The 27,306-nt window shown below is 39.1% G+C and overlaps 2 protein-coding genes across 4 annotated transcripts; one reads left to right on the top strand and one right to left on the bottom strand.

The window, feature by feature from the left end:
* Positions 1–14: 14 nt before the first annotated feature.
* RB195_015040 (uncharacterized protein) lies at positions 15–12,172 on the top strand (the record flags this gene model as incomplete). Its single annotated transcript, XM_064205561.1, has 7 exons — positions 15–142; positions 7,926–8,080; positions 8,457–8,511; positions 9,529–9,635; positions 9,924–10,052; positions 10,149–10,280; positions 12,051–12,172. 7 exons carry the CDS (start codon positions 15–17, stop codon positions 12,170–12,172), a joined length of 828 nt encoding a protein of 275 aa, XP_064061442.1.
* Positions 12,173–14,035: 1,863 nt separating this feature from the next.
* Positions 14,036–26,188, bottom strand: RB195_015039 (uncharacterized protein; the record flags this gene model as incomplete). 3 transcript variants are annotated; one of them, XM_064205560.1, is made up of 13 exons in its annotated part: positions 14,036–14,215; positions 14,840–14,863; positions 14,952–15,008; positions 16,054–16,181; positions 16,248–16,357; positions 16,568–16,695; positions 17,312–17,413; positions 17,516–17,612; positions 17,723–17,823; positions 20,878–20,939; positions 24,376–24,590; positions 25,779–25,880; positions 25,962–26,032. In XM_064205560.1, 13 exons carry the CDS (start codon positions 26,030–26,032, stop codon positions 14,036–14,038), a joined length of 1,377 nt encoding a protein of 458 aa, XP_064061441.1. The 3 variants fall into 3 exon arrangements, with proteins under 3 accessions (XP_064061441.1, XP_064061439.1, XP_064061440.1); XM_064205558.1 differs by having other exon boundaries at positions 14,844–15,008; positions 25,962–26,188; XM_064205559.1 differs by having other exon boundaries at positions 14,844–15,008.
* Positions 26,189–27,306: the final 1,118 nt, after the last annotated feature.

Raw genomic sequence — 27,306 nt, 5'->3', positions numbered from 1 at the left:
GAATTCTTGCAGGGATGAAGAAGTTTTTTGGTCGTAAAAAACTTCGAAAATCCAAATCGGAAATTGTGGAGAAGACGGAGGCGAATGTGAACGGTAGTGCGCCAGTGGAAATCCCTCAGTCGAAATCTACTAACATTGTTAAGTGAGTTTTCTAGAATTTTCAAGGAAGAATGTATTAAAGTAATCATAATGCCATCTTCAACTAATAATTCTTGAGGAAAGTAGGGTTCATTTCCAATTTTGCTCTTAAAGGCAACAAACCACAAAATTGATCATGTTGAAATTTATCTCGAATAAATAATGTTAATTGTGATTCACGAGCATGAGTGCCACCGCGCTCAGTTCTTCCAAGCTGATCTGATCACTTCGTGGGAAATCGCCTCGTGGACCGAATTTTCCTACGAGGTACCTAACGACATGCCACATAAGAGCAGGTATTTACCCCTCCCCTCCCCCCCCCCCCCCTTTCGCGGGAAAATGGGCACTTGACGGGCTGTTGGCGCTGTTTCTAATACAGTTGGTACCGTCGTTGTCTCGCAGAGAAAATGACGGTATGTCAAGCATTTTAAGGTTAAAAAAACAAGTAAAGAAAATAGGATCAATTCTTCTACGATAGGCCCAGGATTCTCAGTCGCTGGAAGGAACGAGGAGAAATGAGGACAAAGAAGCTCAGAAATACATCCTTTCATAGCTGTCGCCCTACAAATAATGTTTTGAAGGGTTTGAAAACGTTTTCCTAATTTTTTTCCCCGACGTTATTTCATTACCTTCTGCATCAAGCTAATGATTATGCATTAATGCCGTAAAACAGGAGCAACCTTGCACTTGTCCCGTGACGGTGGCCGGTTCAGGAACGGACTTACTGCTATTTTTTGCTAAAAGTGACACATATTTCCTGTATAGTTGAGGTCGTGCTCGTAAATGCGTCTCTGGATGCGTTTGGCTGTTTGCGAATTATACTCTTCGCTTCGATTACGCAAAAAAGTTCCACTCATACGACTGAAAAGTGCAGTTGATGCTTTTCAAAAAGAAGGAGAGCAGCTTCTTAAAAGGAACTGGCAAAACACCTGTGGATCAAGTTAACCTTTTGGTACGGTAATCTGGATTGCGGTACATGGATAGTATCGCTCGCTCACCTATGTAACATATACAAATATATGAAACAATGTTTCACTTCTCTTTTAAAGTGGACCATCTGCTTATATTTTTGCTGAAGAAGTGCATCATTGGAGCCATAACGAAAACTGTTTGTGACCTTTCGCCCACGCGTTTTCATGATCATGGAAAAGGAGATTAAGTGGAAATATTGCATAAAACTATCTTCTCCTGACTCAGTCACGTATTTAGTTATAGCACACAAAATTAACTGACAGTTCCTCGTTTAATAAGTCTCTGATATTAAAACCACGAAATTGACGTAGTGTGTAAACCTGATGGAGAACTTAGGGTTCGAGATGTAGATTAGGAATACGAGCGCGGGCCCGCTCGTTTCCCCCTAATCGTCCTGAAAAACGGAGTGGGAGACATTTGTTCCTACGAGGTACCTGGGAACACGTCACCCTTGCACACGCTCCGGTTTCCTCGGCTGCTTTTTCATTGGTTTGAATTGAATAGGCTACTGAGGTGACCTCATTAAAGGTAGCCATTATTGTCATTACCCTACGAACCTCGGCTGATGCGGGTTTCAGGTGGGTTATGCCAATACGGGGTCGTAGATTATGGGGAGGAGTGTGATTCCGTCCATTTCTTCCTAATTGCCGTAAAAGGGCCCGGAACCCGGCGCATGCCGAAGGTTGGCACGCTCTAACAGAACTCATTGCAGAAAATGGCGCCCCGGGACGCTCGGAGCCGCATCTTCCGAGCCGTTTTTTACGGCAGTTACGAAGAAATGGACGGAATCATTCTCCTCCCCTTTTTCTACGACCCCGTATAGGCATAACCCACCTGAAACCCGCACCACCCCAGATTCGTGGCGTGATGCCTTTAATGCAGGAACACTCGCTCGTGTTTGCTCGTGCGCGTGTACGAGGGTCGTTTTCACGTACCTCATAGGAACAGACGCCGTTTTTTGGGGATTGGGGGGGGGGGGGAGGGGGATTTAACAAGTCACATTCATAATCTATCTTCCGAACTCTATGTTCGTACATGGAGACCCCAACATCGTCAGTTTCTTGAGCTGCTTCAGCTGCTTTTTCAGCGCTGTTTTTGAATACAAATAGGACTCCCAAAGCCGAACATGTGGTTGATACTAAAAATGCAATATAATAGATTTTGAACGGCAAGTCATGTTTTGACTGTGTCAGAAGGAAACGCGAAGATGATATGAGAAATGACAATATTTTGTCGATTCTGTATCATCGATATCGATCATGTGTTGAGTCATCAGCATCTGTGGACTTTTCTCTGATGTATTCCAGATGTTAGCCGAATTTTTACACAGAGGGGATTCTGAGGTATGATTCTTTTCATGTGCAAAATTGACAGCCAACTGAGCTGGTAATGAATTGGCCTATTTTGAAGCCATTTCGGCTAACCATTACGAATGTGCAACACCGCTACTAACTTGTGTCCCAAAATCCGTCGCAAACCGTCGGAATTCTTGGAAGTGGTCAAAATTAAATTTTGAAAGCACCATTCGAAAGTAAATGAGCTGCTGATTTCAAATATGCTTCGAGAATTTACTTTTGACAAATGTGTGGCCTGAAAACGGGCAAAGTTTTCTCAAGCCCCGCTAATTACTTTCACACCTCCGCAATCCTTCCACTGGCATATCCCGCGGATACATCTTCATGGAAGGAAGGAATGTTCATAGGATTTCCGCTTATTTCTCGAAATTGGGAAAAATGTTATTACATGTTATGTTATTGTTATTACATCCGTAATCAAGAGGTTATTTAGAGCATTTTGGTACCTCACATCATATGTTTGTCCGAAATTTCCATTCTCCTAGTTTCGTCAGTCATTTTCCTTCCTAGCTGTTTCAAATTATCACTGCTGTTTTTACAAATAAGAACTGTGTAGAATTCTCGTCACCGTTCATTTATGTTCAAACATTATTGTCTCTCTGTGACGCCGAATCGCCAGAGGAGTCACCTATCGAAGGTGTGAGATGCCTGACAGACCGTGCCTGGGTCGCGATAACCATTCCAGCTATAGAATATCTCCTGCCCTATAAGAGGGTGGACTCAGTGTTGAAATTTTGAAGTTTGTAAATAAAAGTGGATTCAACATCATTCGAAAGAGCGTCTTTTTGTGAGAAGAACTGGGTATTTGTGGTACTGAAAAAATTCATAGAGGCTGCAAAAATTTCTGTTTTGTGAAAACAGACGAAAATTTCCTCAATTTGGTCACTCGAAAACCATGTCTAGCTCTCATCCAATGTTAGCGCCTACTTCTCTCCTCGTAAAGGAAGGAGAGTTCTAAGCAAGTACCTAAGCCGTTGACAGCTGTTCAAAAATTGGACCAAATAACGAAATAGAGTAAGTTTGGCACCGGAAAAAAACTAGACATTTTCGAAGCTAGAAACTTACAATATAAACTATTGTCAAGTACAAGTTGTTTGCTAATAAATTTTCGAGGAGATTTTTCACAGCTTGGAAAGCATATCGTTTTATTAATCTTCGATGGAGCACTTTCGTGAATTTCTGAAGAGAATGGAAATTTCGGACAAACATATGATGTGGGGTACCAAAATGCTCTAAATAACCTCCTGATTACGGATGTAATGAACATTTTGTCCAATTTCGAGAAATAAGCGGAAATCCTATGAACACCCCTTCCTTCCATGGAGATGAATCCGCGGGATATGTCAATGGAAGGATTGCGGAGGTGTGAAAGTAATTAACGGGGCTTGAGGAAACTTTGCCCGTTTTCAGGCCACACATTTGTCAAAAGTAAATTCTCGAAATGTATTTGAAATCAGCAGCTCATTTACTTTCGAATGGTACTTTCAAAATTTAATTTTGACCACTTCCAAGAATTCCGACGGTTTGCGACGGATTTTGGGACACAAGTTAGTAGCGGTGTTGTACTGTATGCTGATGCATCACAAAATCTTGACATCATTGACGTCTAAGCAGGATTCCGAAAGGAACACACTGAAAGTGATAAACCTAAGGAGGAAGTCTTCTGGTATTATGACTTAGTTGATGTTCTTGTGACCTTCCTGAAGACGGTTGTTTCCAATGCTTCTGGACCTTTGCGGAAGCAAATTTTTCATTTTTATTTCGCTAATTTGGTAGAAGATTTGGGAAAACGTGTGTTATGGGAAGTTTGATCAATGGAATTCTTTCAGTGAAAATCTGCCTTAAAAACTCAGAAATTCTGGGAAAATCTTTTCCTTTGGCAGGGACTTCCTAGCAGATTACGGAAGTTTCTGCTAGGAAATCCCTGCCAAAGGAAAAGAAGAAAAGAGAGTTTCGCGCCTTTTTTGTTCTCGTTTATACTTCGCAGTACCCGCTCCTCCTGATTTTGCTACCTGTTTTCTACGCGCCAATCTCTTTTAAACGTGATTAATACGAAGCTCTTCCGCAACAAACTGTGAAGTTTTCATCGATTCTCTTCGATTATTGCAATCCTTGTCTTTCGTGTGTTTTGCCTACTTGCTACCGTATTCATCAACTTGGAGGCTATCATCTATGCAGAGAAATTTCTGGAAATGCTGCTGCTAATAATGGGCATACCGCAATTCAAAACGTTCGGTGACAGAAGCGCTTCAAGTTGACGTATTCTCTTCGGCAAATTAGATAAGTGCCTCCTTTATGTTGCAAACTCTCTCCGATCTTTTTCCACACCTTTCGAAGACCTCAGCAAAATTGCTCGAGTCTAGCAAAAAAAAGCTAATTTTGAAATGATGTGTAGCCTCATCTGTTTATGAATTTACTCTGTAACTTTCTACGATACGCCGCCGATATTTGTTCCGTAGCTTCGTGGAAATTCTGTGCCTAGAAAAACCTTTTATTTTGTCCAGGCAGCACGTCAGGCACGTCGTTTGCGACGCATTGTTCAGAAAGTGCAAGGTCTTAGCTTTTCTCTATTCCCGTCTCATTTCTCACTTTTGCCTGGCCAACACTCGATTTTTCTAAGCATTTCTGTCAAGTCTCAATTTCTTCTCTTGATGAGAAATTACTCTGATCATCTGATGATGCGGAAAAGAAGAAACAACATTCGCCCGGTTTTCGAATGTTCTATGCGGAGTGTACTTGTCTGTTCTCTTTGGGAAAAGTTTAAAAAAGTGGAAATGATCCAGTCAAAAAGTGAAGTGATGTTATAAAATGACGGTGTAAATGATGGATGAAGAAATTGTGTTTTTTTAAAATAAAGAACAGTTGCGGATTGTTTTCGAGTAGCTCCCTTCACAGTCATTGCACGTACAGCACAAGTCGTTGCTTTTTAGTGTGGCCAAACAGTTTTTTTTTTGAAGTTCTCATGAATTCATGATATCTTTGCAAAAATCACATTATTGGATTATGTCGCACGATACTCAAAAGAAATATAGAGTTCTTAATATCTCAAAGAAAAATTCTGGAAAATAAAGAGGGAAAAGATTGAGGAACAACATCGAACGTTTTCTTCGAAGATTAAGTACTTCTACATAGTGGCACTCTGCCTGCTCTAAGGAAGGAAATCCGTGGGATCAGTATGAAAAAATAAAAAGCTCTCTAAAAAAGAGAGGCTTTCAATATCTTTGTATATGGTCAACTAAGCCCCAACATGGGCTCTACTGTGACCATCTGTAGCTACCTGACCACTTGAAAACAACCATATTATATGCGGGCACAAATCGATTTGACAAAATTTTCCCCATAAGCAAAATGAATTGCACAATTATTTCTACTTAATGTTGTAAACAAGAGACAATTACAAACAAAAACGTTAGAGCAGCAGGTAAAATGAGCAAATTTCCCAAGATAACGCTTTCAGAGTAATTGTTTATAAAATTGTAGGTCTTGAAATTCAAGAATTCACTCATCCTATAGTGGATTATTAGGTTTTAAACGTTTTTTATTTTCGAGCAAAGTGTAGACAAACAAATTCCACCAATTTATTAGAGAAAAGGGATACTTGCGCTGGAAGAAGAAAATGAAGAATTTTACACGAAATGCTTTGTGTCCAGCAGTTCTAGTCCGCGCTTACTCTGAACAGAAATGTTTCCTGTATATAATTGCGCAAATCCAAAAATAAACGGTAATTTTGTTTGTATTCCTGAAATTGTATGAACGTAGGAGAACGGGTGTCTAGAAATCAACATCGCGTCGTTTTTTTTCCTCAAAAAGTAGTACTGGGTAATCCGAGCTTTTCTCAACACTAGACCGGCGAGGATTCCACTTTAAAATAGCCTTTCTGTCCACATTACTTTTTTCCCCTCATTTCTTCAGATCTTCTTATTTCTTCTGAATGTCAGAGGTGGCGCTGGCTTTGTTTCTAAAAGCTTGCCGCTACTGCTGTTGGTTGAGGAGATTCCAAAAATGACGCTTTTTTTGTGCAAAAATGCGTCACTGTAGAGAAAATGAGAACACAAGGTCATAAGGAAAATGGAAATCCGAGGAATAAGTGCTTAAGCAGTAACAATGAAGAACTTTGTATGATGGTATTCGCTGCTTCTTAGAGCTTGCTTGGAGTAGTCCGAGTTTATGGCAAGTCGTAAGTTTTTCCCAACGTCAACTCGATTTGTAACGACGTTTGATGTGAAACGGCGCTCGGGGGCCTATCTTCATTGAGGCGTCACTTATACACCCTCGTGGGCATTGCTATGTCCGTTCAAAGAAGGTTTGACCGTTTCCTTCACTCAAATTTTACTGCGTTGTTAGCGTGTATACTTTTATTTTTGTTTGCAAATATTTTTCCTTTACCCGTAACGGGACGAACCCAGGGGATACTTCTGTGGTTTGGATAACCGCAAGTGGATTTCTTCGCTTCGAGTTTTTCCTACTAAGATATTGACTTGTTGAGTACTTTGTTTACTGCTATTATTTTTTGTCTTAAACTAGTGTATGCTTTTCTAATATTTTCAATCTTCAAAACACTCGCTGTTGGCATTTGTTGCCAACAATACAATTAATCTGTTGCACTCATACATTCCTCCATTATTCGCAATTGAATTTTTGCTCTTAAAAAACCTATTGCTTTTGACACAAAAGATTCATCACGTTTAATTTAATCAAAATCCTGGAGAGGAACAGTTTTGAAGGAAGTTCCATGAGAACTGTTCGAGAATGAAGGTGAGAAAGAGATCCAATAAGACAAAATCCTCCAAGTATGCTGGATGGTGGGGGATCTTTCTTCTCCTGTTTCTTCTCTTACAGTTTCCAAGTCAGACGAAATAGCGTGTCGGAGATCTTCTTTTTCAGCTTGACACTAAGGAAATTTCTTCATTCTAGATAACTCATTTATAAATTACTATTTATAATTAATATATCACTAATAATATAATTATAAATAGAAAATCTGAGGAATATTTGATAGAGAAAACTCTGTAAACCGTATAAGTGATGCTTTGTGAAATGGTAGAAAATTTTGACAATTTTGACGGGAAACTTTAAAAAAATGAAGCGACAGAAAGGAGCTTAGTGGAATTTTGCACGATTCAAGCAACTGCTTATTGCCATAAGCAGGGAAGAGCGCTTCGCCGATGTCATCTTTTTCCGTGATTTGTGGTTCATAAGAGGAAGATTTCTATTCCGTTATTACCCTCATAAAATCCATGAAACCAAGATGAATGGATTTAGATGGAGCGCGCAAAACCAATAAAACATTTTTGTGCAGTAATACTGTGGCAGGCAACGATAAATTAAGTGTACAAAAAACTACGGAGCAATCAATATAATTGAGTGCACCTTTTAAAAAAACTAATCGTTACAAAAACAAGAAAGAGGACTGTTTTTTTTTGCGTTGCATGATTTCAAATATAACAGATTTTTTTCCAGTCATGTCGCTTCTTCTTCGGATGATTGGGAAGCGGTATGCTCCTCGCACGGTGAGGAACGGATTAAGAACTTTGATTCCGAGTTGGATAGACACATGATGCAGACGATCACTGATGTGAAATACATGATCAAGAAAAGCAAATACACAGCGCTCAGTGAGTTCTTTCACATTGTCTCTTTTACCGAAATTTTTAAAGTAAAAAGGCAAAAATAGGGCAGTAGAGGGAAAGGGGTTGAAACGGCTATTCAGAATAAAAAAGATCCTCATCCTGCGTCCTTCTGTACACAGTTATGAAAATTTTCTCGCTCAGTTACCATTGTTTCTGAGACAAAGAATTTGAATCGCACGTGGTTATTCCATAATTAAGATATGAATGATAGCTTTTAGCATTTGTTTCGTGAAATGACAACAGTTTGTAAATTTTGTTAAAACAGACCACATTTTGTTATGTGCATCATGTTTAACCTCTCGTTGCTGACAGCAAATGCTTGACCGATCGTACAAATTTCAAAGTAGTGGTATCTTTGCAGGTGAAGTCAATTTTCAACGGGGTTGTCTTGATGCTCACAACGAATTACGACAAAGGTTTGTGTTTCTCTCTATGAAGTCGCATGTCACGTCTTTTTATACTTAGTTTTTTATCGTTTTTTTCTGAAGTATGGAATGATTTTGACGCTAAGGGTTGTACGTACACGTCGGTCGCTCAGAAATTCAGGTCTTTTTAAATTTAAATGAAGTTTAAAGACTCTTTTCTTGGGACTTTGTCTTTTTTCTGAGGTTAAATAGTCAAAGATCGGCCCTTGAGTTTGCTCGGTCTTTTAAAGCACTTGATTTTATTTGATTCTGACTATTTATCTGATTTGATGTCTTTTTTTTTATTTAAAAAACCAAAAATTTTTGTTTTCTTCCGAATTTTTTGATGTTGTTTTCCTGCATTCAGCTACATATTTGCTCAATTTTAACTATGTACATATAAAAGAAATTCCGTGATCTTGATGGCAAAATCCAATCAAAATCAAATTAAATGATTGCACCTTTTTTGATCTGCTATTTCATATGCAGGATCCGAGAATAGTACAAGTATTTCCTGCTCATTCAATTGCTTTGACACCTCCCCTAAGCACTAGAGCAAAGCAATGGAAGGGAGATATCGCGTTTTTTCTTTGTTCTTTTCGGAATAACTTTGTCGTTTTTGGATTAAACAGGAAGTAAATAACTGTCAAGTATGTTGATAAAACAACTGGTAAAAATAAACACGATGAAAAATGTTTCATTTAAAGGGAATAAAGGTTCTTGAGAAACTCGAACAAACTTGAAGAAAAAACATGAAATCTTTTGTGAATGATTTCCAGAGCAGGCTCTTCGAAAATTCTGCAGTGAAGTGTTCAGACATGTGAAGAAGTATACATATAGGAAAAACCTTGATGTCCTCTGGAAGATGCGGTTGCATAATTTAGTCAAACTTGCAAAAACAATTTATTTATGAATCATCTCGAAAAATCTCATGTAAAATTAGACGTTTAGTTTGTGCGGTCGATGCGCATTTGTGAGCCGGACAAAAAAAAATAGTTGAGGGTTTCTTTGAAAAGTTTACGTTCATAGGTATGGTATTGCGCCGTTGGTATGGTCGGCCGAATTAGCTGACATGGCGCATGCATGGGCTGTCAAGCTGTCCGACAGAGGAAGAATGCTGTATCCAGAATTACCAGGTTCGTGCATAAAAAACTGATGCTCTATGTATTGTCGAACTTGAATAAGCAGAAAAATCTGGGGTTGTCTTCAAGAGTTCAAGTGATTCTTGAAATGTGTCACATCTTCCCAATCTCATCAAAAAGATGCGGATCGTATTACTCCGTTTAAAAACTTAAAATTGGTATGAGGTGGTTGAAAATGGTAAAAATCAATTTTATTGAATTATGCTTGAACACTCCTTATCTGCATACTACGATAGCGCTGCTTGTAATTTATGTACGAAGTCAAAAGAACTACATTTTAAGGAATTGGTGAAAACATTCTGCTAACCGAAGCCAACGAACAATCTCATCTTCCGACTGGAGCAGAAGTTGTGGCCAGCTGGGAATCGGAAGTTGAACAGTTTGACTTCGATCGACCACGATGGAATTCAAGTATTTTTTCTTCCTTCTGCTTTGTAATTTCTTGGTGAAGGCAGCTTTTTCCGTGATTCCAACATTAGAGTTTCGCGAGAGTTTGCACCTGTTAAGAGTGCCAGCGTTTCTCACAAATGGTGTGGAGGGACACGACGGAGCTCGGAGCAGCTCGCGCTTGGAATACCGCAAAGAACAGCGTTGCTGTCGTATGTTTCTATCGACCAAGTGGGAACTCAAATGCTCCAGGTACATATTTCTGTGTTGATACGTGCATATCCTTTAAAAATGAACGATGGGGAAAAATCGAGCTGGAATGGTATAAAAACGTTCTTCAAAAATATGTGAAATTAGCCGATGAAGTTTTATTGAAGGTTTTGAAACCTAACTCGTAATCTTTCAAAAAAATAAGAAGCAATGCGTTAAAGTGTTGTTTTTCTAATCGAATGTAGAAATAATAACATGTTTTTTTAATTGATCTCTTTTTGAATTTGTGGTCATTGGATTTCAGTCACTTCCCAGAAATGACAAACACACAAAAATCTGCACTTTTATTTCTTATACGAAAATGGAATTCATCCGAGGCAAACACAAAATCGAAATCCATAGTCAGGTTGGCAAATTGCACTACGTAGGACGTTTACCAACTTTGTTCCATGATGGTCATTCAACAGACTTTCTTCGAGTCTGACGTTTCAAACTGTTAAGAGGACTTTTGTGAAAATATGGAACTGTAGCGGAATTCAAAAAGTTATAAGAAAATTGCGGACGGAAATGATTCCGATCAAAACCTATTGAAACCTGCTCTTTCTCGTTTGCTTCAAAAGAAATTCACATTCAATTGATCATATTCACATTCAACAGTGCATTGTAAAAAAACATCAAGTTGACCTTCCGAAAAATTTCGATTTATTTGGGTTAATTATTTTCCATTCCGATTTTACGTTCATTTATATTTGTTTGCTGTGATTATTGTCACTTGAAATCTGCTCAGTACGCCGGAGGAAAACGCTCAGAAGTGGTGCACAAAATTTCTTTCTTTTCAATCTATGTATGTAGCCTTGCAGTTAAGAATTTTAGAGATGTGCCATCATTACTTGCTGCTTACATAAAGAACTTCCTAGGAGGAAGAGGGCACAGAGCAAAAATCTGCCTGTATTTCTCGTTCTTTTGAAAAAGGTGGTAGCATCTTTTAAACAAATCTTAGATCGGCAAGCATCTTATTTGGAAGATTTTTTAAAATATGTATTCGAAAACGTCAGGACCCACATTCGAGAATTTTCGTTTTCATTCTCATCCTTTGAGACGATTATATGGACTAGTGGGACATTTTTTTGCCTTCCATTCTCATGTAACATGACATGGAAGGATTATTTGCTAAGAAATGAAGGTCCATAATGTCTGTCTGAAATAAAATGACGTAGCAGTTGCTCAGAAAAAAAAATGTAACCTATAGATATTATAACAAATGGGAACGAAGATATTGCACGAAAAATTCTGTAAATTTATGGTGTTAAGTTTTATCAAGTTCATTCAAGGAATATTAATTATAAATTAGGGTTAGACCGTCACTTTTCAAGGTGCTAATTACAACTTTTCGGGCCTGCAATTTTGTCTTTAATTACGAATAGAAAAACAAAACAACGCGAATGAAGATGGGATCATTGACCCCTGTGTTAATACGGTTTGCTGTGCTAAGTGCTGAGGTCGAAAAAAAGTGAAGTTTAGAGATCAAAGGGTTCACACTATTACGCTTATCCCAAAAACGTATTTCTTGTTTCTGTCATCAATGAGTTGGACATTTTTTATATAATACAAAATATGAATTATTTCCCGGTTCTTTACAAAACATTCCAACTCAATCAAATATGTTTTCTTCTCTTCTTCTTTCCTTCGGTGCACTATGGGAGTATATATGAATAAATAAATAAATGAATATATTGTTAAGTAATAAAACATAAATCTATTATGAAAGATGGATATGTCGACATTGAGGTCTGTGCATAATTGTGTTTCCAGGTGAATTCGCATCGAACGTACCGTCAAGAGACTGCTCGATGTCTCCAGCTCGTAGTCTAGCAGGTCAAATCAAGCGCTCTGTCACCATTAGCGCACCGCAGGACCAAAAACGAAGCGCGTAGACCGTGTTGGACGATGCCTTCAAGATGATGCTTCCTTTCTTTGCCCTCCCAAAGAATTCCTGCATTTCTGACGATCCTCGACGATCTCTTGACATTCCTCGAACGCTCCCTCGTTGACTCGAATTCCACTTAGGAGCGCTATTCCTAGCCTTACGGTGATTTTCGTCTAAACCCGCGTGCTGCCGTCTTTGCCGCCTCACTTATTCGACTTACTTTCTGACACTTCCCTTTTCTTCTCTCTTTTTTTTAAATTTTATTTATATTTTTGCACCTTGATATTTGAGGTGTGATCTACGCGTTGTAGGTGACGTTTCATTCATTTATAGGTGTTTTTTTTTGTATGGATTCTATTACGGTCGATCCGTTGGTTGCTTCGCACGCGCTTTCTGCTTTTTCTGCCTGTATTTTTGCAAACAAGAAACGATGCATAGAAAAAGGTATTGGATATTGTATTACCTTTATTGTAATTGGTTGCTTTCAAATGAATGTAAACTCATTAGATGTACATGTATCTTATCGAGTTGTATGACAATAAGAATCAATGACCGATTTATTCAAATTTCGTTCAAGGAATACAGCTTCACATGCCTTGAGCTTAGGAAATACCCATCAAAGTGCAGAACATAGTAGTAAATGTTTTGAAACCAATGAGAAGATCAAAGCATTCACGGATCTTTTATTATGGATGGCGCCGCAATCGCTAGACCTGCGCAAGCGCCCACTAAATCAAGAAAAACGTGGGGTCGACCTAAATGAAGGGAAATTGGGATACTGGGTGATTTTAACGTGTATATACTGTGCTACATTGACTAAACAACTATGAAATTGGTTTGAAAGTGGGGGTGCTCCGAACGAATCGCATGATCGTTGACACCCCTGAGTTCGACGAAAAAGACCTGACTCGTGGTGCAGTGCGATGTAAGCGGTTGTGACTGAAGCGATCTCCAACTGCCCGCAAGTGACTGCAGTGCACTCCGCTGGGTCCCAATTCGGGTCCACGTCTAAAGCTATGTGAGGGTCCCACCCCGCAACGGTTCACAATAACTCTGGAGGACCGCCGTTGAATGTAGCGCTCAGATAGAGAATTTTGGATTGGACTACATCTATTAACACGTTGACAACAATGTGAGACAACGCCCTACGATATTTTTTCTGGTCGCCTGGGACAATATCCTATAGCGTTGGTATAAAAAATATTTTACGAGGCGTTGTCAAATATTCACTCTGTTCTGTTATTTATCCTCCGAAAAATTGTCCGACGATTTAGTCGGCCAATTGGCGCGGGAAAAAAAAACGCTCCGTCTCACGCGGGGGATACGTCAAAAACTGCTTGATCGTCAGATCATCAATGTGTTGAGAAAGCATTGAAAACTGACAAAGATAGAAAAGAGCAACGATCTGTATTGATTGGCACTAAATCAGACAAATAACAATCTCGAAGAAGTCTCATCCGATGAATATCGATCAACCCGGAACATGGCAATATACACAAAACAGCAAATAAACAATCAAATTGACAAATGCAATGAAGAAAACCTAAACAAGAATAAGATTGGTCCTGAGATTAACAAAATATGACTTGGAAAAATGACTCAATGAATTTCTTTAAAACTGCAGCAGTTTCGTGTCTTTGAAATTCTATAGACAAACGATAGAATTTGGAGGTGGACGTCGTCCAGAAATTTTATAACTCCGACCGGCATGCACCTAAGAGGGCTACCAGAATTTGGCAGGCGCGAGATCCTCGCATTTTTAAGCTCCTACAAATTTTTTGACTTCGACTCAAAACCAGCACCACAGGAACGCGAAGCCCTTGCGGCCGCAAACTATTTTGAAACCCTAGGACCCATTCTCATAACCTTCCTAAATATTTTTAAACTGCTGCTCTCTGATGCTCCCGTTGACAATAGCGTTCTTTATGGTGATAAGTCGACTTCGTTCATCATCTTCTACGCCATGCTCGTCCGGCGTCGATGACGTGTAGCCCGGTGAAGGTGTCACACGTGATATCTCTGGACGACTTGAGCTCTTCTCAGGTACCGTCTGAAAATAAGAGTCAATCTCTCTCTTTATTTGCTCCCATAATAAGACACCCATATCTGCGCTATACGATTCTAGTCTAGACCAAGTTTGGATCAAGACGACATGAAGCTCAACGTAGTTGCCTCAGCGGGTGCGCTCGAAGCGGTTCGGATCGGGAGGGACCCGTGCAAGCACCTGCAGTTCGCGATGGTCCCCCTCGATCCTACTCACTACACTCCCCCCCACTTCAAGCGCAACCGCTTACGCAACTGCGCTGAGCCGTATACCGTTATGTATAGTACCCGACTACAGTACGATCCTAGATAGTTTCCTTATTTTCTTCCACATCTGCGGCTGCACGCCTGAAACCGGTCTGACGCAGCGCCGGCAGAGTAACAGCTTGGCCGGCTCTGCAGGTTGTGATTTCGTCAGAGAACCGGGTACTGCGATGGGCGATTATACAAGGACAAAGTTCATTCTTTCAGTTTGGCGTAAAATAATTCACTGGAGAACAGAACAATGAATACCTTTTACTTATGTGCATCTATGTAACTCTCTAAAACTCGAAAATTCTTATGGACATAGATATAGATAGTACTGTTCTTAAGGAGAAGTGAATTACCTAAAAATACATGTAAAGCTTACCGACCTTGGCGTGGCTCGCTCTATCTAAATCTGAATATGATGACCCATTTCCATACATTTCCGTTGGTTGCAGGTATGACATTTTCGTGTATGTATCGGATGGTCGTCGCACCGAAGTCGACCGTTGGGAGCAGTTTAGAGAATTCGGGATGAAGACACGTCGGAATTCCTAAAAAGAGAAGAGGGGAAAATTTCGCAAGTACAACACAATCCTCTTCCAAATCCGAATTTTGCTACGTACATATTTTGTTACTTCTCATATATTAGCTGTGTTAGAATTCATAAAGCGAAAAAGGTAGATGGGAAGCTACGTTATTAACTTCTCCGAATCATTATCAGTCGATGTATCCAGGAGAAAAAGCCATTGCAAAGTGTACGAAAGCATTCAAAGTTTGGACCTGTCTACTACAATAACAACAGAAATAAGCACCAAATTTTTCTTTCGTTTCCATGATTTCCTTTTCAGTTCCATTTGCGAAGGCAACCGTTAATAGTTGATTCAATGAAGCTAGTTTAGCGGTTTTACAGTCGAACAGAAGATGAGCATAGCCTAACGTTGCATGCCACCGTTTCAGATTAAAGGTGGAGTTTCTGGGGATTTTCAATACTTGATTCATTCTAGCAGAATATAAGTTTCGTGAGGTATTTTTAATTTTTTTAAATTTAATTTCAATTTTTAATTTTTAATTTTAATTTTTTACTTTTTATTTTCAGTGAAATTAACACCTAGAGGTCTTAATTTCGATATTGAATCTTAGTCTTCTAGAATGGATGTGGGATGGTGCTTGGTCGTGCAATTTTAATACTAGTCAGCTGTTTTTAATTTTTCTCATTTTTTGAGAGGAGGTGTATCGGCTGAGAGCTTAGGGCGTCTCTGGTGCCTTTCTTTCCTTCGCGAGGAGGACGCGTAACTTTGCTGACACTATTGAGGATTATGTGTGTACGTCTTGAAGCGTACTTACTAATGAAAGGTCGAAATAATGTAATATATTAATAAAAATAGGTGCACCTACATTCTCTGCGAACAAGAACAAAAATTATTATTGAGCAGAGGGTCTGTCACTGCAGGTGTTCGGGAGGATAGTTGCGTTGGTTTAGGCTATGTATTGTTACTTATGCACACTTAAAAGTACCTATTGGTAAGGGTTTTCTTGTGTCAATCGTTAAATTTCTCAAAATTCATAAATAAGCTCCTTAAACAGTTATAAACTAACGTTTCTGAATTGTCCGCTCATGGAACAGTAGATGATAAAAGACATACACGCCTCGCACAACGAAAACAGATCGAGCAAATCTCCAAGATTATTGTAGACATGACGCCGAAACTCCTGCGAGATCATACCTGTAATCAATCGTTAATCAATAAAATATGGGCACCAAATTTAACTGTAAGCGGCATGTATCTTACCTGAAAGAAGGGCCATAATCCCCTGTGGCATTTCTGTAAATAACATCACGAAAACTATAGCCAGCAACATATTCGTCGTACGATCCGTACGCTCTCCTCGTCCTGGCGCTCTAAAACAGATATAATCCGGGAAGGGAAACAGTAAAAACTTTGGAGCTCTATCTATTAGGTAGGGAATACGTTACATTTTTTTTGTTACAAGAAATAGTTATATCATTCTTGCTCTGAGACGAAATCAATCAATCAATGACGACAAAAAGTAAAATTATTCTTTGTTAAAACAAACAAATAAATAATTATCAAATAGAAACAACTATTACCGTATACTAGAGCTTCGCTTGTGGTGATCACTCGTCACTAGCGTAACTTTTCCATTATGTGATGGAACACTTGCTGTACACACACTTTGACGAGAATTTTTAAGTAGCCGTTGTCGATTTGCTTTTACCTGAATTTATAAAAGTTGTAGAGATAAAATATGGATTAATATTGATTAATTAATATATTCGTTGTTGGTTGACGTAAAAAGACAGCAAAAAATACATAAAATTAAGAATACGAAAATTCCTAAGAATTAAAGAAGGGTTGCGTGATAGAGGCAAATACCTCCGTCATATTTTTGGTATTTTCGTTTACATAGCAAACCCCTCAGTGCTATTCACAAATACACAGTTTCTCTCTATTCCTCAGGTAGCAACGAAACTAAATAAATTTACCAAGATGTACTTCTCCAACAGGATTTTTTCTAAGCTGTTTTCTGGTCTTTCGTTTAACTTCTCACATTTTCTTTACCTCTTCGTGTAGAAGCAGGGACTCTTTTCTTTTCTGACATTTTGTTCTTTCCTCAAATACAGCCAAAAAATTAATATTTTCTGATATCTGCCCAAAAATATTTTCGGAGATATTCATCCTGCATGTCTTGAACTCAATTTGTCTTCTGCGAATTATAAAGAGAAGAGTTTAGAAGAATTCTTGGAGATATAGGATTTCTTCTAATTCCTCCGAAAGAAAAATGAAAAATGTGACAAAACCATTGAAAGCGAATGAAACAACACAAAACCAACCTCTTTCAAAATCCCAAGCAGCAACCAAACGAATAATGATAGGAGACAACAAGGTATTACTTTGAACACAAGACCCGAAATCCAGAAGACTAGTCGGAAGACCTAAAATTTATGAAATTTAAGATTCAGAATAAAAAAATGAGAGAAAAACTGAGTAATTCTCATTTGTTTTTTGGTGGGTGGTTCGTTTAATGCTCCACTTACTAGGCAATGTTTTGCAAGTGCGATTTCCGCGATTCCTGGAAGGTAAGCGGCTGCTCCAAGTAGGTCCGGATCCCTAATGACGCACGTGTCATTAAGCCTAAAACCATTGCGATTTATAGGCTTGCGCGAAAAAAATGGCAGAGATTCTCAGTTGAGGGGAAAACTGCTGGCAAAAAGTTCAACAGAGAAAAAAAAGATGACGTTTACCTAATCTCGAGTATTTTGTAGGTGAGAAAATTCGGTGCGTTCACAATCGCTACAAAACAAATTGTTGCTCCAATTGCAAAATACGAGTGCTTGAGACCGATCTGAAATAAGCGACGGTCAGGAAGTAATCACGATCTGAATTCATAGTGATATATTTCCGTGAAGAAATTTTACTAAGAAATATTATTGAAAGGTTACAAAAAAATTGAATTGAGAGAATTGAGGAAAAATTTACTAACAGGAATAAGGTTAGGAATAGAACTTTTAACAACTTTTGACAAATCTTGTAACTATTGAAAACTTTTTGAAAAAAAAATTCTCTACCTTCGGGGACTGAGGGGTGCTTATTTATATTAGGACGGATTTCTGAGCACCCTAGTATTTTATCGTCTATAAGATTTTGTATTAACTTAAACATACCCAAAAGTACGCCACCAATAAACAAGAAAAACAAGCACCGAGCTAACTCCACCTATGTCTTTTGTGTAGAGCAAGGATGTCTCCACACATCCATACATTCATTGTAAATTGCTAGTTTTTTCGATTTACCCCTCCCTAGTCTTATTGAGATGGGTTCTTGAAGTTAAGAGCGCTGTCGAATAATACAATCTGTTAAAGGGAATGGAATTAACTTTCAGATCCATTTTGATGTGAACAAAAACAAATGAACAAGAAAGGGATTGTTCACTTGCGCACGCAAATTTCGCAAAAGAGCATCCGATCGTTGCAGAAAGCTGAGATATGATTCTTCTTTCTGATTGCACTTGACGCTTGATGAGAAATTTGCAGCTTCATCAATTGCAAAGTGCTCCCTGTCCCTCCCTTTCTACTTCTTTTTTTCGTTCTCTTTAGTCCTGAGTTGTAAACATAGTATGGATGAACTAAACAGTGAACGATGCCACACTCTGGCCTGACAAAATAAACAACAACATTCTCCAAGGAAATTTACGAACTTTCGGAGGGAGGGAAGGAATAAAACATTAAAAGGATAAAGGATAAAGTCATTGGCGTATCAATCCACATGGGATGCCAAAGCGTTTCACTGGAATTCGTGATCGTTGAGGTTTTGGAACGCGTGTTGGCCTATACAATGACTTGCGGGGGCCAGCCGATGTGTCAAGTCAGTGTTTTTATCCTCCCAGACAAGTCTGGTACCAATTTATCGACCCCGGAGGGATGAAAGGCTTGGTTTGCACTAGGGCAGTTTCGAACCCTCGACCGTGTGACTGGCTACAGCGGACCTCTAACCGATATATAAAACATTGGAACTCAGCAAAATGGTACTTCTCGCGAAAAAAAATCAGAGTAGCAAGACATTAATTTAGAATGAAATAACACTTTGTTCACAGAAAAAAAATGCAAGAGAAACGATCTGGTTCAAATGAGTGCAACTCTGAAGTGTGGGTACCGGGCGATCAGAAACATTTTGAGAACTACATATGCGGAAAGCTGTAATAGTTGTCAGCCATCGTTTCTACTTCCTAGATTCTCATAATCCACAAAATGATAAGACGTAACCTCAAATACTTATGAGCACTCACAAATCAACTTTTAGCTTTTCCCAACTATCGTTCCTACATGCCAAAGAGTCCCGAATGTTTTTGGAATGCACTAATCAGGGTCTTTGTTACCTTCGAACTCCCTGAAAAACTGATGCTGACTAACAAAATGTCTTGAACTCAAATTAGTGATACACTATCAGTATTGGTCAGTGTTATGGACATCCCTACAGCTAACATTTGAGATGACCCAAACTATTCAACATCTTCTCCGAGTTTAATACTAGTCATTACAGCGTAGGTTTAATAATGGAGATCACGTGCTTAATGCTAATAAATTATTCATTTTATAATGGTATCTCAATGATAAGAGTGATACTTGAAAGAACTTTGGTCCCTGTTTTCGACACACGCCTTCCTATTTCGCCCACTCGCCCTGCCCTCAATTTGAGAGGTTCGTTTTCGCAATAAATATCTAAGAGTGACTGTCGCATAACATAGAAAAAGATGGTGACGAAGGGCAATGTGAAAGTTCTATGCGGCATCATAGAACACTATCGCAGAAAGATTCAAAATAACAGGATATTAGTGCACTCTGCGGAAATGAAACTTTCATGATTATTATACGATTCCGAGCCGACGACTTCCAATTCCCGACGTCGTTGATTCGGTGAAAGTTAGAGGCGAAATTCTGTTGTTGACTAAGTTAAGGAAATTATCTGATTCACTTTCAGAATGTAAAAAAAAATTAAATTGAAATGGCTACAAAGATCGATAGCCACATGTATCATCAGCTCTCGAGGATTTGTAGCCAATAAAGACATGATTTTTGGCATTTGAGTCTGAAGTGTAGGAGATATAGAAAGAGAAGAAGGTTCTATTCGAAGTTCTTGCTCATTTTACTGATTTTTTGATGAAATGACAAAGTGAACAGTTTTGCTCGAAGATTATTAGATGCACTGTTACGACTTTGATGAGGTGCACTCATAGAAACATCAGCTTTACTTTCTTTTTTCTACTTCTTTCGTTCAATTTTGCTTGATTTCAAAAAGGCGATATGCAGAAATGCGATTTCCGTAATTTATCGTGGATGAACAGCTTTTCTAGATACAATTCATGTGCAGTTGTTCTCTATAGAATGTTTTAAGGCTTCACCCTTCACTTTAATTTAAAGGTGAGGATTTCAAAGGATTTTTCAGTATTGCTTCCCTTTAGGGATAGAAAGCAGTGAATGAAAGTAGGGAATGAAAGTTGGGATGTGAAAAAACAAAAAAGCCGAAAGTTCTTGGGAAACTTCAAATGTGTTTCACTCTCAAAGCTCAATGATGTATAAAGAAAAAAAAAAAAACGAAATGAATGAACGGAACAAATAAATCGAAATGATTACATAATATGATGTATTTTATGTTTTCGTACTCACATATTTTTATTGTATATTACATATCATGCATACATATTTTTTACTAGTTATATCAGCAAGACATGTGTCGTGACTGTAGAAAAGTGACTCTGCTTTAATTCTCGTAACATTGATGTTGTCTGGATTCAAGAGTGCTGTAGAGGACCAGACCAGAGAGAACTCGGCATAATCAAGTAATCAACGACGTAACAACGACAACGCAAAATAATTCCAGGAAAAGAATAATTGATAATCACCTGCATACCACCGGCGCTCCCACGACTCCGTAACGTCATATATCGAATCAATGCGAGCATCACTGAAAAGATCGAAAAATTTCTGAGGAATTTTCCATAAACTATGTACATGCAGTATGAGTTCAGAAAATATGTGCGAATAAAAAGTTAGTTATTGTCGAGTCAAAACGAGCTGAAGATGATGCACTTGCGCGCAGTGGCACCTCTGGCTCGGTTGAATATGAGGCAAGGCCTTCCCTGCTCTGTTTGGTCTGTATGGATGAATAAGCACCCATTTCGATCGCAGCCGTTTGTGCAAATTCATCAGGCTGGTCTCGAAGTTCTCGTTTTCGCTTTTGAATTCAAACTTAAATTTGAGTTTGAATTTGTCATGTCGTGTGATTGAAAAAGTACTTTTAAATCACTTTAGCTACTGTTGGACCCCCTCTAGGAGAGAAGCGGCGACACCACACATCCGTCTTAGAGCCGTAGGCTTCATCTGCACCTCGTCATCCATCTTCTTAAGTCTGTCATCACTTGTATTGCTCACATACATCCGTTGTTGTTGTACAGCCATGTAACCGCTTTGTAGAATTGATGCATTGAGTATCAACCATCTACCACAATTACTATGTTCTAAAGAGCGTTGTTGGGCAGGGAAGTGAGAAATGGGAGGATAGCCTCCACCTTAAGGAAGGATAAGGGAGTGCACCCTCGATACGTAGACATAGGGGTCCGAGTGGGTTATGCCGCCAATCAGGTGCTTGGTGCCAGCTCCTGTAGATCCGGACCGTCGTTTGCGGGTTACAGCAACCAGTGCCCGCAGCTCCTCCGAGCACCAAGAGAGTCCAGGTCATTTGAATCTGCTACCTTCTCTTACAAATCGGAGCGAACTGGTTGGAAATACAAACATTTCAACTATGGCTTTGTCATTCAGGTAGAAAACAAAGCAAAAATATATCCACGAACAGGTAAAATACATCCACAGATATACCCATAAAATATATCCACCAAATATAAGAGGAGAACAACTCGAAGAATTTTGCCCTCAAATTCTCCAAGCTTTCCCGCTAAAAGATGCTGAAGTGTTCAAGTAGGTGAGCGCGACGCACCCACCGCGATACTTTTTTCCCTCCAACACGAATGTAGCCTTCTCTTTCCCGTGCCCCAGTATCGGTATTTTACGCTCATCGGGCTGATCTCGAAAAAAGTCGACTATACTTCTATCAAAGTGTGCATCTTATTTAGATAGGCCTATCTAAATTTGATAGAGGTACAGTGGAGCTTAGGCTTAGGCTTAGGCTTAGGTAGAGCCCGGTAGCTTGGTAGCGATCCTGTGATAATTTTATGTTTCCTGGTAATACGAAACAAACTTTATGTTCTAAAGTCGGGAAAAGCCTCAATTCAACCAAATTTTTGTTAAATCAAAGTCATTTCTACAATCTGCCGGAACTTGTCGTTTGTGTATTTTGTCAAAGGATCTAAAGAAAATCAATTGAGTCTCATCGTCCCCAGGTATGATTCCGATTTTCGGTCAACACCCTGCAGTTTGAGCGAAGGCCATTAACTTTTTGGCTGTAAGAACAATCCAGCAGAGATTTACTGCCGTTCACTTACACCAAATGAGGGATGCCATAATTTTACGAAAAATTATGGAGATAGCCCACATCTTTATTGCCGACAAAAATTCCACGGATCCTACTCAAACTTCGTCTGGCTTCATCCCCTTCAAAGGCTCATTCAAAAAATTACCGACTGCTGCCTCTTATTCGAGCGAATTAACGTAGGAAATTCTTGATGAGAAAAGGAAGATTAGGAGAAAAGGAGAAAAGTCTCATTTAATTGAAGGACAGTACACATACATAGTAGGGTGAATTCATGCGAATACTATATTGTTCTATTGCCCCGAAGTTTACAATTTTTAAACGTTCGGCTCTTCCAGTGCTGTAACAAAATCATCCTTAACAACAGTGCCAAAGTAGGACATTTTGAGAGTTAAAGGAAATAATTGTTCGAAAATGTCATTTTCTTCCACCACATACAAGTTCCCAGACTGTGTCAATCTTAATTTTTTTTTTTGAATTGCTTCAATTTTAAATCTAGTGGACGAAGTACTACTTCTGACACAGTGGGGACTATAAAAGAAAATGTCATTGCTGTTTATCTAAGAAAAGGCTTTCTATTGTCCAAAGTGGGTGGGTAATTAGCGTAAATAAATAGAGTAAACAAAATGCTAATTCTTTGCTGCTTTTCTTTCTTTCTTTCTTCCTTTTTTCTTTTCTTCCCCTTCCCCCTTTTCCTTATACTGTACACTATTCTTCAGTTTTAGTACACAAACATATCTAACCAAGTTTCATATACCCAATGATTGGGATAATTAAATGGGAACGAGAAAGATGATGCTAATCCAAGGAAGTGCATTCCAGTTATTTCCCGAATTTTCTCTTCTTCTCTTCAATGCGCATCAGTTTCTTCTCTTCTCACTGAATACAGGTTTAGGCGCGGTTTCAAAGAACCTCTTAATGGAACCAGACAAGGATCAGAACAATGAGAGTAACTGGATTTCTGATCGAAACACTCTGTTATGTAGGAACAAACTGGGAATGTCAAGAAAAATGAAGAATGAAGAATGTAAAATGGTTCCTGCATCAATGCTTTATAATTTATAATGATAGTGGCTTCCTCGGTGGAGATGCTATTGAACAGACGGGGGTGTTTTCTTTTCAAAATAATTTTTATCGTAAAATTTCAGTTCTTCTAGTGTTTTAATGGGTTCCTCAGATAATAGAAAGTACCGCAGGAATGCACTTCTTCAGTCAAATCACCCTGGGCACCCTGGCTAGGAATTATCCTTCACAACCTACGTGGAAGCTTCACACATGTAGCAAAACGACTGACGTCTTCCACATCTCTTAGCCTTCAAAAAAACTATAGTTTTTTCCCGAATAGAAGAACAACCTCCCTCTCGATAAAAATATGTCAGTGACTGCTCGAGAACGGCAAAAGAAGGAAAAAATGAGTTACGCTCACATTATGGATTTCTTTGAAGAAGCTTAATAGCAATATTACCTAGAATTCTGCGCCGATTAGATTCATTGAAGTTTTGTTATTGAACGAGCTCGCACATATAATCTCGAAAACATATTCACTGAAACTTTAAGCTCTGCTTCAGGCCTAGTTTTTAGAAGAACAACAAAAAAGGAGGAAAAACAAAAATGAAAAAGTCATGAGCGTCAGGAGCATGAGAAAAGGAATTCCGCTCTCTTGAATGCGAATCTTTCACGAGTGTTCTTTCGTTATTAAGAGGAAGTCACAGCCTTTCATCCTCCTACGCCCTTTTCTACTTTTTTTCTTTTTGGAAATCTCCAGTAGACACATGTTTTTCAATCAAACAACCAACCAACTTTATTATTATTAACTAACTTTCATTATTCAATGGAAGGAACTGATCAAGAACGATACGACATTAACGAGAAATCAAATAAGACAAGGCACTACTGAAGATTGTTTACAACCAACCTGACAACCATACTGACGAACTATGCCCGACAAGTGATAAGTGAGCGTGAGCAATCAGAAACAAAGCCCATCCATAACTCCAATGTCGTGGATGGCAATGCTTGAAGGCGACGAACGAATAGTGTGTAGTGTAGATGAGGTTTGAGAACAATACTACAGTATCACAACAGGCCATTGCCGTCAGGATCATGTTCACCGGCGTACGCATTTGTCGCCTAAAGAAAGCATAGACTTGATCCTTTACAAATTAATTTTTCTACATAAGCATAAGATTGAAGGGCAAGACCAGAATTATGATATATGAAAGTTTGGTGAGGTGAGGTGAACGAAGCGTGAGGTATCAACTTCAATTTGGTTTTTGGGAAGAGAAATACTTAACGGAAGGGGATGAGGGTGATGCAGCGCAGTGGTAAGACGTGCTCATTGCGTCCGATCGGTTTGAAGCCGTTCGAGCATAATCAAAGCAATGTTTCATCTTCGCGGAATCCATGCATTGGTTCCAGACTTGCATGGGAAGACAAGGAGATCGACTTGATACATCGATTATTAGCTCGAGCTACAGAAGGGATCATGAAATTCTATGATTCTGAACAGAAGTCGAACCCACTCCAATGGAAACGATCAACGCTCAGCGCTTCATTTTTAAAGGCATCACCCCACGCATCTGAGGTGGTGCAAATTTCAGGTGGAGTACATATTCTTATAAGGGATAGTAGGTTACGGAGAGGAGGGTGATTCCGTCCGTTTCTTCCTAATTGTCGCAAAAAACGGCCCGGAAGATGCGGTGCCGCACAAGGCTGGCGCGCTCCAGTCGAACTCCTTGTAGAAAAAAGTGCGCCACAATGCCCGAAGCCGTATCTTCCGAGCCATTTTTTACGCAATTAGGAAGAAATGGACGGAATCACTCTTCTCCCCATAATCTACTATGCCGTATACGAATACTCCACCTGAAATCCGTACCACCTCCGATTCGTGGAGTGATGCCTTCAAGTGCACTGCCCTCTGAGTCTCTCTGTACGCGATAACTCTACACGAAACCAGGTAAGGAACACAAAGAACAGTTAATGACGACACTGGATTTGTGTTTTTTTCTCACCGTCCAATTCGGTTCAATTCAATTCATCGTTAACATTATCATTATCACATGACTATTGTTTAATTCTATTTTAGTTGATGATATCCAAACGTTACATTTCTTTTTGCAGTCAAGAAGAACTCGCAGTAAAATTTGTACGGACTAGAAAGACCAAAATTGGAGCTAGAGAATCTGGGAAATAAACCTGAAAAAGATGGGGAACTAGAAAAAAGTACACTAAAAATTTCTGGAAGAGAATAGATCAGCGATTTCAAGAGTGACACTAAACAAACAAAACATGCCGGAAATAAGAGCCACTGTCACTCACCGCGTCAACACAACAATGTTGCAGAAATTGGCTACAGTGCCAAATATACACATAATTATTGATAAATATGTGTGGATTGGTTTGTAGAACAAATGCACTTCTCTGAAATTGAAACACTTTTTAGTGGAATGAAAATAAAATAAAATAAGGGAGAAGGAGGGCTGAACGAGGAATTAGAATTACCTGAAAAAGTCGTAAACAACGCTGTGATTGGGCAAATGCACCAACACAGTTTGACATTGGTCGGTGTCCATTATTGATCGCTTTTTCGGTTCTCTTTGTTTATGTTTATGTTTATGTTTATAGAGGCATCTGCAATAACGAGGAGAGGTTCGATATTTGAATCGACGACAATCAACAGCGAGACGACAATTGACGACGCTACCACGAATGCAGACGAAAACATGCATAAGCATAAAATGTTGTCAACAAATAATCAAGATATCTGTGTGTGTGTGAGAAAAATATCCAGACGGAAATGATTGATGTCATCAAGAAAACAGCCCCGCAAAATGATGAAAAAGCGCTGCAGGGTCAAAATTTTCAGTGTCACCATCATCAGAAAAATACCGGCGAAACAGCGTCGAAGTCAGGGAGCAGCAAACCACCTGCCGCGGAAAGAGGTACGAGGTTAGGTCGGAAATGTTGTTGTTATTAATGTTATTCGCGAGTAAGATGTTCCTACACCACACAAAAAATATGTGTTGACTCTTATAGGGGTGCGTGTGAAGAGGGTCCCGCCGGATTTTCGAACATGCCCCGATCAACAAGCGATGATGCGTATCCTAAAGGGATCCACCTTCGTTGCTGCCTAAATAGGTGACCCTGCTTAGCCACCGCTAATCGTACGCTGCATCACTGGCTAGGACCTAATTCAGGAGTTACTAAATTGTTTTAGACAATCAGACACATCAACTGGAATTTTGTGGTGTGAGGTGATCTCAAGGTTGTAATCGTAGCGGAAGCTGCGTATATTAAGTATGACAGTGTAGTTCTTTGCGGCGATCTTATGGGTCTTATCTCAGGGCGACGCAGAGAAGCTGGAACTGCTTTTTTCAAAAGAGAAAGTCTGAAAAGTTTTTACTACTAGCATATGGTGACTTTAGAGATCAAAACAGTACATTTGCAGAGTGAAGGTGGTCTCAGACCCAGACCAACTGTTTGAGAAAAGATAGACGAACTTCTCGAAATTAGATGGGCCCTCTAATGAAAGAAAACATACAAAATCTTTAATATCCAGAAATTGAGAAAGAATTAACTGCTTATGTGAAAAATTATTAAGACTTGGAAAAGGCGAAGAAGTGATCCCGTAAAGGTAAAATTCTCAGTTCTGGTAGAGCTCAGAAAAGTCAAAAATAAATCGAAATGTGGCTTAAGACAGCAAAACAAGCAAAGATATAGAAATTCCGAGGAATATAGGGCAGAACTAATTTTAACTTTTTTTATTCGAAAGAGGGGACACTCGTTTAAGTATACAGTATAACAGCAGCTAATCCTCCTTTACTTTACAATGATTAAAAATTCATAA

The sequence above is a fragment of the Necator americanus genome, chromosome V, assembly GCF_031761385.1.
Source record: "Necator americanus strain Aroian chromosome V, whole genome shotgun sequence".
In the NCBI taxonomy this organism is placed as follows: Eukaryota; Metazoa; Nematoda; class Chromadorea; order Rhabditida; family Ancylostomatidae; genus Necator; species Necator americanus.
The sequence above is the reverse complement of the archived record's forward strand: the minus strand, read 5'-3'. Positions and strand labels throughout refer to the sequence as shown.